Below are 11760 nucleotides of genomic sequence, written 5' to 3' on the forward strand. Positions count from 1 at the left end.
CCCTAAATACATAAAAACATCATTAAAAAGTAAAATTTAAATGGCAGCAATGAGAAGAAATTCTAATTGTTATAAAAATACCATTCACTTAATTTTAAAGTACTTTTAAATATCCCTTTTAAAGTACGTGATTTGAGACAGGGAAAATATTCACAAATCATATCACAGAGAAAAGAGCACAGGCTGTACACCAAACAACCCAAGGTTTAAATCCCAAATCTGATTTTTCATAACCATGTAGCCCTACCCCTTTAGAGCCTCAGTTTCCTCATTGGTGTAACAGGGATAATATTTTTTAACATTTCTTTTTTTTACTGTTCTTGAAAATATACATAGCAAAACATGCACCAATTCAATAATTTCTGTATATATAATTCAGTGACATTGGTTACATTCAAGTTGTGCAACTGTTCTCAGCCTCCTTTTTCAAATTGTTCTTTCTCCATTAGCATAAACTCACGGCCCTCTAAGTTTACTATCTGACCTTTCCAGTTGGTGTTGTCAATTTAATCCTATATATTCTTTACAAATTATGCTAGCCTGTGGTTTGGCTTAAAGAAGACTTCAGGGGATATTTTTTATTTAAGGTTTAAGGATTATCCAGGGAATTGTTTTAGGAGTTCATCCAGCCTTAATGGCTCCAGAAAATCTGGATTCCATGAGAATTTGAAATTCTGTTCCACATTTCTACAGGGATAATATTTAATCCACTGGATTGTTGAGAGGATTCGATGAGATTCATATATGAAAAAAGCCTAGCACAATGCCTGGCACATAGTTATTGTGAACAACCCAGTGGTCTCAATGAAAAATATCTTTTTTGTGTGCCAATGTGCTGATGTGTTCTAAAGCTTAGAGGAGTGAATTATTACTACATAGTGCTGTCTCCTGTGTTAAACGGGTCACTCTGCCTATGTCACTGGTAAAGTTACAAAAGCACTCTGTGATATTCTGTAGCCTAAAAAACACATTCTAGCTCATGTTGAGAAAGACCACGAGTTTGTAGTGTATGATAAAGGACCTTGTTGCACTAGAGGACCAAGTTATGGAGCCTAGAGCTCACACAGTGAGATTGTGTGGTTGCTCAGAAGATACCTTGTTCTTTTCATATTATGCCTCAGGTGGGAATGTTTAAAGTCCACCCGGAGATTCCTGAGTCCATGTCAGCAGAGGCCAAGGCATTCATATTGAAATGTTTTGAACCAGATCCAGACAAGAGAGCATGTGCTAATGACTTGCTGATGAATGAGTTCTTAAAAGTGTCAAGCAAAAAGAAAAAGACACAACCTAAGCTTTCAGGTAAGTGGTTGCATTGAAAAGCTAAATTGTAAGCATTTAAGATGGAAGGTATTTCCAGACATGAAGTAATATTACCAGTTTATAGGTATCACTGGAAATTGGTATAAACCTTAGCACAGTGTACTCAGGCCTTCAGTTCTAGTATCTGGGAGCTGTTACCATTAATTTCACAGATGATAGGACCTCATACATAATAGTCTTCCATCATATGGTTATTAGGTAGTTAAATATATCAGAATGTATATAGCATTTAGCATTGCTGATGCTAGGGTCAAAGTGTAACAAAAAAATCATCACCATTGAGTAGATTCCAACTCATTGTGACCCTATAGGACAAACTAGATCTGCCCCATAGGATTTCCAAAGCTGTAATTTTTATGGAAGTGAACTGCCACATCTTTCTGCCACAGAGCAGCTAGTGGGTTTGAACTGTCAACCTCTTGGTTAGCAGCTGAGCACTTGACTTGCACCACCAGGACTCTTTAGGGGTTAAAGTGTAAAAGGGGTAAAATGTAGCCTTTTGGAGCTGAAACCCAAAATTACCACTAATGGGCTACAGAGTGACTACAGAGCCGTTAAACTCCCAGGTCATCTAGATAATATGGTCTTTGAATTTTAGGCAGTAGAAAAAACCTGCTATCTCTTAGAGAATATCTTTCTGAATAATTAACAAAAAGAAAGATAAGATTGTCAGTTATAAATACAACAGCAATGCAAAATTATAAGTAAATTGTCTTTTTGCAATAATTTCCATAACTCATTTCAGAAACAAAACAAACCAAAAAAACAAGTAAGTGATCCATTTGTTCTTGGCATTTTTGGTGTTTATATTGGATGAGGATGGGCAGACTGAATATCTGGGAAATACATTGATCCCATTTCAAGCTTTTGCTTTTTGTTGACTTCTCAGTTTAACAACAAAGCCAACGTATGCTTATGCTGCTGTTTCCTTTTCTTTCCATAGCCCTTTCAGCTGGATCAAATGGTGAGTTTATTTTTACCTTTGCCCATTGAGCTGAAGCCCAGTGCAGCATGCGATAAACTCTAAATTTCCCACCAAATCACCTGGACCTCTGCTCCTTGCTTACACGGGGTGGGAGTGGGGGCAGGGTAGCTCTTGGGAAGTAAGGGTGTATGCAGCTGCAAGCCTGGCTGGACTCATTCCTTTGAAAACCCCTCCCTTTTCTCTTTCATGAAAAACCAGTTGCTATAGATAGAGTTGATTTCTACTCGTGGCTACAATTGTTCTCCTTAAATGCAAGATGTGGTTAAGAGCTTGGCTGCTAACCAAAAGGTCAAATCCACCAGCTGCTCCTTGGAAACCCTATGGGGCAGTTCTACTCTGTTCTATAGGGTCGCTATGAGTTGGAATCAACTCATCAGCAATGGGTTAAATGAAAGATGAGTCCCTGGGTGGTGCAAAAGTTTAACGCCTTAAGCTGCTAGCTGAAAAGTTAGAGGTTCAGGACCACCAAGACACAACTCGGAAGAAAGGCCTGGTGATCTACTTCTAAAAAATCAGCTACTGAAAACCCCAGGGAGCACACTTCTACTTGGATACACATGGGGTTGCCCTGAGTCAAAGTCGACCTGAAGGCAACTGTCTTTTTTTTAATGGAAGGTGACTACATTTTTGAAATCTTCGATTGGAATCTTCTTATCTAGGAGCCAGTTGTCCACTTAATGGATTTCTTGTGGAAAATTTCAGTGCCAGACACCCTCCTCTGTCATCATTAGAGTTATATGTTATCTCTATTTTTAGTTGGTCAGGACTAATTGTATTTTTGTTTTTTAATGTTGGCTGTGCAGAGTGCAACCCTATAGGACAGAGTAGAACTGCCCAATAGAGATTCAAACTGCTGACCTTTTGGTTAGCAGCCGTAGCTCTTAAGCGCTGTGTCACCAGGGCTCCAGATCATAACTAGGATGTAAATTTGCTCTAGGAAGGTCAACTAATACATTTCAAAGAATAATGAAGAAATGAACACAGTTTTGGATTTCCCTGAGTTGTATGAGTTGTTGATCAAGTAATGCAGGGGGCTTAATGTGCATTACACCTGGGTTTCTATGGGCCAAGGGAAGATTCCTCAGATGCCTCAGAGCCAATCAGCCCAGTTAACCTGTTTCCATGAGTCAGTTCAGACTCATAGTGACCCCATGTTTTTCAGAGTAGAACTGTGCTCCAGAGGGTTTTCAATGGCTGGTTTTTTGGAAGTAGATTGCCTCTGGGTAGATTCCAACCTCCAACATTTTGGTTTGCAGCTGAGCACATTAACTGTTTGCACCACCCAGGGACTCAACCCAGGGTTGTTGTTATTGCTGTTAGGCGCCATTATTCAAGTCGGTTCCAACTCAAAGCGACCCTATGTACAGTAGAACAAAATACTTTGGTTCTGCGCCATCCTCACAATCATTGCTATGTTTGAACCTATTGTTGCAGCCACTGTGTCAATTCACCTCATTGAGGGTTTTCCTCTTTTTTGCTAACCCTCTGCTTTACCCAGCACGATGTCCTTCTCCAGGGACTTGTCCCTCCTGATGACATGTCCAAAGTACATGAGAGGAAGTCTCACCATCCTCACTTCTAAGGAGCATTCTGGCTGTCCTTCTTCCAAGACGGATTTGTTTGTTCTTCTGGCAGTCCACGTATATTCAATATTCTTTGCCAATACCATAACTTAAAGGCATCAGTTCCTTTTCGGTCTTCGTTGTCCAGCTACAACCCAGGGTAGAGGACTATTGATTGGGGTTTCCTGAGCATAGCCTCTCCAGTTTTCCTTCTTACAGTCTGAGAATTGGAAAGAACTCTGCAAAGAAGAGAGTACCCTTCTTCCTACTCTCTCCGTGGGCAGCCTAGAAACCAAAAAGCAGCCCTTACATTCCATAGTGTGGACCCGGTGGTGCTCCTCAACCTTGGGACCAGCCTCTTTGGGGTGTCATAAGATGGGCCCTAACTTTGGAGTTATATGGGAGTTGGTTCTGATCCCAGTTGAGCCACTTTCTATATATGTGACATGCAGCAAGTTACTTGTTTCATCAGGCATTCTGTGCTGATAATAAAACCACTTCACAGATTTGGTTCCGGGAACAGAATAAAATAATATACTAGACAAGCCTGGAGCTGTGCCCAGAAGCTAAATCCATGAGAGTTTTATCCCTTCCACATGGTTTGGCTTTTGTTTGCAGGAAATAGATTCCCGTCACACACACATTTAACTTATGTGAACTCAGCTCTACACACTTGGTGAGAGAGCGGGAAAGAATGATAATTTCAGCAGCCAATTCTGCCCACAAGTCTTCTCAGCAAAAATTATGCCTTCTAGTGAGCAGGAGATAGAAGGTATAACTCTGCCAAGGCCTTAGTCAGTCACGGCTCCCCCTGCCCTCTCACCCTCCATGCTCAGGGTCATTCAGGAGTAATTCAGACTCTGCTCTTAGAATCTAACCCCACTTAAGATAGAACTTCATTTTATAGTCAAAGTTAAGAGGATGAGTATTGGGGTCAGAGCTGGGTTCACTTGTTGACTGGGTGGCCTTGAAAATTACTTGCCCTCAGTCACCTCATCTGTCCAGTGGGTGCAGTTTAGGCCATCTGCTCAGAGGGCTGTTGTGAGGATTAAATGAGGTCACGTGAAAATGCTTATTAGCACAGCAGGCACTTCACAAGGTGGTTATTATTACTATTATTGCTGGTGTCCTTTTCTTGCCTGCCCATGCCCAGTGGCTTTTTCAAATTGTAGACCACAGTCTGAAGGTCCCTTCTCCTTTCTCTGTTCCTCCTCTCTCTCAGAACTTTCCCCAGGCCTCCTGGATTCTCTGGCACTTCTTACCTCCCGGTGACCCATTCCTCCCTGATCTGCCACTTGCATTAGACATTGACTTGGGCCTAGAAAGAATGGGTAACCATAACTCCCACATGATTAAACTGTTCAGACTCTCAGCTGAAGGGATATCGTTACATGGACAATGCAGCTGATGAGCTCTTCCCTCTCCTTCCTAGGAAAGCAGACAGATATGCTAACCTAATTAGGAGCTAAAAATCTCAGTTAAGATTGTTCTCAGGTGTTATAGAGAACGTCATGCCTCCTATTAATTAGAACTATGAACTATGACCTGGTCTTAACTCTCCTTCTAGATGAGTGCAAGCTACACTCCTCTTCTTTCCCCAGGTGTTTTTTACAGGCCAGATACTTGTCTCTGTCCAGATAATTGCTCTCCCTCTAAGGGGACTCTGAGTCACGGGGTGGTGCAAATGGTTAAGTGCTCAACTACTAGCCAAAATGTTGGTTGTTCAAACCCACCCAGAGGCACCTTGGGAGAGAGTCCTGGCGATCTACTTCTGGAAGGTCACAGCATTGAAAACCCTATGGAGCAGTTCTACTCTGTACACATGGGGTTGCCATGAGTCGGAATCGCTTGACAGTAACCAACAACAACAAAGGGGCCTCTACCTGTGCTCAGGCTTCCCCTGAAGACAGGAGTGAGAGAGTGATGTGATAAGGTCCCCTTTCCCTTTTAGAGAGAGAAAAATGACTTACCTAATTCTCCCTATCCCCACATACAGACCCAGGGAATTAGGTAATTCATTTTAACTCAATAAATAATCTATTGTTCACTCTGTGTGCACAGGAAATGTGCTAGGCCCTGAATGTATAGACTGATAAAGGCGTAGTTCCTGACTATGACTAGGGGAGACGTACAGTTAAAAATCAACTACACTATAGAATAATTTAGTCTGCACAGAAGGGATCACAAAGGGGCAGGGAATGATTGAAGTCAGCCTGAGAAAGTGGTTTCAAGGAAGCCTTTCCATTCAGGTGGCACCTGATGAATAAGGATGAATGTGAGTTTAACAGGTAGATGGGAAGTCAGGAGCCAGGCAAGGCCACGATAGTATAGTTAATGCCCGGATGCGTGAAACCCCATTGTGTATTAAGGGGCACACAGGTGGCTCAGGATGTAGGTAAAGTGCATAGGATAGGGGGATGGATGAAGCTGGGGGGATAAGCAAGGTTGGATCACAAGGGGCTCCTTATATGATGCTAAGGAATTAGCAAAGAAGGGTGGGAAGCCAGGGAAAGATTTCAGTCTGGAATACAACATTCTAGGATAAGAGAAATGTCCTATATCTGCATTGTCCAATAGAGTAGCCACTAGTTATATGTGACTATTAAACACTCAAAGTGTGGCTAGCATGACTGAGGCACTAAATTTTTATTTTAATTAAATTTAAATGTAAATAACCACACAGGCTAGTAGCTATCATATTGGAAGTATAGCTATCAGTGGATCATCTGACAGCTGTGTGAAGGATGGTTGCTTTACTAACATTAAATAAAAATTTTTGTACATTTTGTTATATTTTACCTTGTCTTCTCAAGCTGACCTTTGAAATCTTCATTCAGGTCTTTTATTTAATCATTTCTTCTGTTTACTTTAGCTACATTGCACTCAAGAGCAAGTTTCAGAGTCTCTTCTGACATCCATTTTGATCTTTTCTTTCCTGTCTTTTTAGTGACCTTTTACTTTATGTATGGTATCCTTGATGTCGTTCCACAACTCTTCTGGTCTTTGGTCGTTTGTGTTCAGTGTATCAAATCTATTCTTGAGATGGTCTCTAAACTCAGGCAGGATATATTTAAGATCGTACTTTGGCTCTCTTGGACTTGCTTTGATTTTCTTCAGCTTCAAATTGAATTTGAATATGAGCAACTGATGGTAGGCACAGAACCTGGCAATGTTTTGTTCTCTTATACATAAGGTCACTATGAGTCGGAGCTGACTTGATGGCACCTAACAATACCAACATTCAATAAAAATGCTTATACTATGTATGCATTCGAAAGCTGTACAATGAATAAGGAAGACTGAAGAAGAATTGATGCCCTTGAATTGTGGTGTTGGCGAAGAATATTGAATACACCATGGACTGCCAGAAGAACAAACAAATCTGTCTTGGAAGAAGTACAACCAGAATGGTCCTTGGAAGCAAGGATGGCGAGACTGCATCTCACATACTTTGGACATGTTGTCAGAAGAGATCAGTCCCTAGAGAAGGACATTATGCTTGGTAAAGTAGAGGGTCAGCGAAAAAGAGGAAGACCCTCAAAGAGATTGATTGACACAGTGGCTGTAACAATGGGCTCCAGCATAGCAACAGTTGTGAGGATGACACAGGACTGGGCAGTGTTTTGTTCTGTTGTGCATAGGGTCGCTATGAGTTGAAACCGACTCGACAGCACCTAACAACAACAATGATGTAGGCAGTAGGAAAGTAGGAACCAGCCAGTAAATGCTGGGAATATAAAAGTGACTATGACAGGTCCAGATCCTTGTTAAAAATTAAGATTCCTGACCCTACCCAGAATCTGGGGGTATGTCCTAGAATTCTGTACTGTTTAGTAAACTATCCAGATAACTGTTACACTCACTAAAGTGAGTAGTTCTGGGCAGTTGGGGACAGGAGACAGGATGACCAGATAGGAGACTTTGTACTAAAGTTGGGCTTTGTCCCCACACTGCCCTGGAGAAGGAGGACCATGAGGGTCCCTAGTGCTCATGAATAGCTATTAGGGTCTGAGGTCACCCTCGTAGTGACTGAAACCAAAACCAAACCCATTGCTGTCAAGTCGATTCCAACTCATAGCAACCCTGTAAGGACAGAGTAGAACTGCCCCCATAGGGTTTCCAAGGAGTGCCTGGTGGTTTCGAACTGCCGACCTTTTGGTTAGCAGCCATAGCTTTTAACCACTATGCCACCAGGGTTTCCCGTAGTGACTGTTTCCCATAGTGACTGAAGGAATTTAAAAAAACAAGTTCCCACTTTCCCAAAGCACAGACGTATCCAATTCCCTGAAGTTAGAGCCATCTCCAGGCTATCCCAGCAACCTGGGGCCCATAGACTGGCTGCTCACCCCCTCCCCACCCCAACCTACCCCCAGCCTTTTTGTGAACCCATCTCTTTTGAATTTTGGCTTCACACCCCTCCCATCAGCCCCGAAAATAGAGCCATGAGATCACTTCTCTAGAGACACACTTTTGACATTTCCTGTCCTCACAGAGGTCTAGTTAAGAGGTTCATCCAGCCTCTTTTAAACTTCATGGCCAGCTCCATAGCAGAGGGCTTCTTAATAATTGGCAAGACATTAGCGTTAAGGCTGCCAGTGAATGCACATTTTGCCAGGCTGTTCTTTTGCATCCCAAAGCCCCAATCACTCATGTCTGTGAGCTGATATCAAAGGGACTTGTGACCTCTATGCTATCCAGAAACTGTCAACATGCTTCTCTGGAAATAATTATACTTGAGCTTCTCCCCATTTACAGTTACAAATACAACAGAAAGACACTAAGCTTTCTAATATGCCAGGAAATTTTTCATAATTTGAAAGGTAGAAACATTAGGAGTGGATGTGATCGTATTTCTACCACAAATGTGTAAACCTGCCTGTCTTAGAAGAGTCCCTGGGTGGTGCAAATGGTTCAGTGCTGAACTACTAACCGAAAGGTTGGAGGTTCAAATCCACCCAGAGGCACTTGAAAGATCACAGCCATGGTATTGAGAAGCCTGTGGAGCACAGTTCTACTCTAAAACACATGGGGTCGCCATAAGTTGGAATTGACTCAGTGGCAGTGGGTTTTTTTTTACCTGCCTTAGCACTCTTTTTTCTCTCTTCCACCCCCTTACATTTTACTACAGAAGGCTAACCCCCCACTTAGGTTCTGGATCCCACACTCCCTTGACTTCTTCAGTTGCTTCTTCATCTTCAACCTCTGCAGGTCACTCCCACATACACATGCTCAAGTGCCTTCTGTCATAAACTAAACTTTCCCCTGACACTTATATGTCACCTCATTGGCTAACACCCCATTTTCATGCTCTCCATCACAACTTCATATCTTGAGGTACAATGTCTCTAGATCTTCATCTCTTCATTCCCTCCATTTTAGCATCTACCCTAGCACTTGATCACTGAACTTGCTCTGATCAAGGTCATTAGTGACCTTGACCCCAAAAATACTCTTCTCAATTTACTCAACCTCTAAGTGGTGTTCAGCCCAGATGGCCATTCTCTCTGGCTTTAGCCCTCTCCTCTGTGGGCTTCCATGACACCCATTCTCCTGACTTTCCTCCTCCTTCACTAGCTGCTCCTTGTCATTCTCCTTTGCTGCCTTTTTTTTCCTCCTCTTTTCTTCTAAATAGTGGTGTTCTTATGGGCTGAGTCCTATGGTCTGTTTTCATCTTTCTCTAAATTATGTTGTCCTTTGCTTTAAATACCATCTATAGGCTGTGGGCTACCAAGTTTCTATCTCCAGCTCAGTTTTCTCTTCTGAGCTGCAGTCTTATATCCGGTTATCTTCTTCTTTCCCAACTGAACTGTAAAATTACACCTCTTCCCCCTTAAAACATAAAAACAAAAGCAGCTTTCCCTTCAGCCCATATTTCCTCTTATCTTAGTGTACAAATAGTACATTCATCCATTGATTTTCTTAAGCTGGAAACCTCAAGGTCATTTTTGACGCTTCTCTTTCACATTCTTCACTCCAATACATCAGCAAGTTCTGTTGGCTACCCAAAGATAATAGATGTTCAGTAAATATATGTTAGATGAATACATGCATGCGTTTGCCTAACAGAGGGGGAATCAATCTAGAACCAGGTTCACTGAATTAGAATCAGGTAGACGAGGGAATCAGGGCTCTGCACACAGGGCATTCAAAACATCTGGAAGTCCTTTCATTTCCTAGATGAGTTAATGACAGGCACTTGTTTCCATCTTTAAGCATATACAGTTTTAGCTCATTAGACCTCCTTTTAGGCAATCGGTATCCATAGCAACCCTAAAATTCACAGGCCACTATGACACAGGCACTCTCACTAATGAGTAATCAAGCCATATCATGTAACCAAAAAGCAGGATAATCCATGTTGTACTTCTTTAAATACACAAGCACACATGCACACATACACACATGATAGGAGCCCCTCATCTGGTAGCATTCTAGGTAAAAATCTAATCTGTTTATTCCCAAAAATAGCAAATTTGTCTTTGCACTATAAATGGTGCATGCCTCCACTTCTTAGTGTAGCCTATATTTTAAAGGGGACTAGCAATCTAGAAGCTGCAGGGTTCTCACTGAGTATTGGGGATTCACAGTGAACACCACTGGCAGGGCTTTCATGCCTTCTTCAGGAAGGTGACTGGCTATTCCATCAAACCAAAAGAATGGTGAGAGCCTTGATCAGGTCTGTTTTTTCCACAGCAACACTTAATTTTAGGGGCTTGACATCTCACAGCAAAGAAAAGCTTGCTTCCAAGCCTCAGAGTCCTTAGGTGGCTAGGCTAGCAGCTGCTTTGTCCGTTCTGAAATCTGTTGCCCCTAAACACAGTTGATATTATCTCTAAAGCAGAACAAAGCACACCATAGAGCCTGACTACCGCCAGAAATGTCCTCTCAAAAGCAGTCTTGTATTTGGGGCCTCTGACAAACTGTTCTCCTCTCAGACAACCTGCTATTGTGAGCAAGGTAGGGGTAATTTACTTTGCTTTCTGCTGTAGCTGCATTTAGTAAAATGTGGTCCATGAAACACCAGGCCCATGAGCAACTCCAGAAAAAGGGGGATTCCATAGTCAAGTACATTTGGGAAATCCTGCATACCAGGCATTTTCTTCTGCCCTTTGTCTTCAGGGTAGCCGTTTGGTCTTCTCTATGTGCTTAAATAAGACATTAAGATATTAAATTGGTAAATTCAAAGCAGATCTTCTTGGCTTCATCTTGCTTCTGACCTTATAGTTATTCTGCTTCATAACCACTCAAGTAACAGCAGACAGGTCAATTAATTTATTGTTGGGAAACCTTCCAGTTACTGAGCAATAAGATGGTTTTCCCAGAGATAACCTATCCTTAGAAGCTGTATCCTTTTCCCCCTTCTTTCCTACAGGTGAAACCAAAGCTAAGTGCCCCTCTAATATAAGCTTTCTTCACCTGGCCTACAGGTGGGATAGAATAATAGAATGGTTCTCCATGGAATCTTTGATATAACTAGGAGGTGGAATGTGTCCTGCCCACAAGGTTATATGATTAAAGGATTCTCCTAGATACAGTTAGAAAATCCTTTCCAGGCTGAGCAGCATGGAAGAGATTCCCATGATAAAAGCTATCAGGGGTGGTATATCTTCAAAGAAATGTCATTTCTGCTATGTAGTGGGATATTTTTGGTCTTCTGAATTATCACTCAATGTGTTATTAGGCAAAGCACATTCTTGGTCATGTGATGTTACTTGTTAAATATTTGCTGTGAAAACGACTTTTAATAACATATCTCTGATTATAAAAACAGCACTTATTTAGATAGAAAGTTTGAAAAATTTAGATAAATAAGAAAATTATGATCACCCCAAATCACTTCTTCCAGAAATAACTACCATGAATACGTATTTGGAAGGATATATATCAAAATAT

At 41.7% G+C, this 11760-nt stretch overlaps 1 protein-coding gene across 7 annotated transcripts in view; it reads left to right on the forward strand.

Moving 5' to 3' along the window:
* MAP3K5 (mitogen-activated protein kinase kinase kinase 5) overlaps positions 1-11760 on the forward strand; it is a 239520-nt gene that overhangs the window by 188117 nt on the left and 39643 nt on the right. For 6 of the 7 annotated variants that reach the window (XM_023729862.1, XM_004368890.3, XM_023729867.1 and 3 more), the window contains exons 20-21: positions 1122-1299; positions 2264-2284. In XM_023729862.1, the coding sequence (XP_023585630.1) occupies positions 1122-1299; positions 2264-2284 (199 nt within the window). The remainder of the gene's footprint in view (positions 1-1121; positions 1300-2263; positions 2285-11760) is intronic. The other variant, XM_023729852.1, reaches the window with a different exon arrangement.

Source organism: Trichechus manatus, unplaced genomic scaffold, assembly GCF_000243295.1.
Source record: "Trichechus manatus latirostris isolate Lorelei unplaced genomic scaffold, TriManLat1.0 scaffold00002, whole genome shotgun sequence".
Classification (NCBI taxonomy): domain Eukaryota; kingdom Metazoa; phylum Chordata; class Mammalia; order Sirenia; family Trichechidae; genus Trichechus; species Trichechus manatus.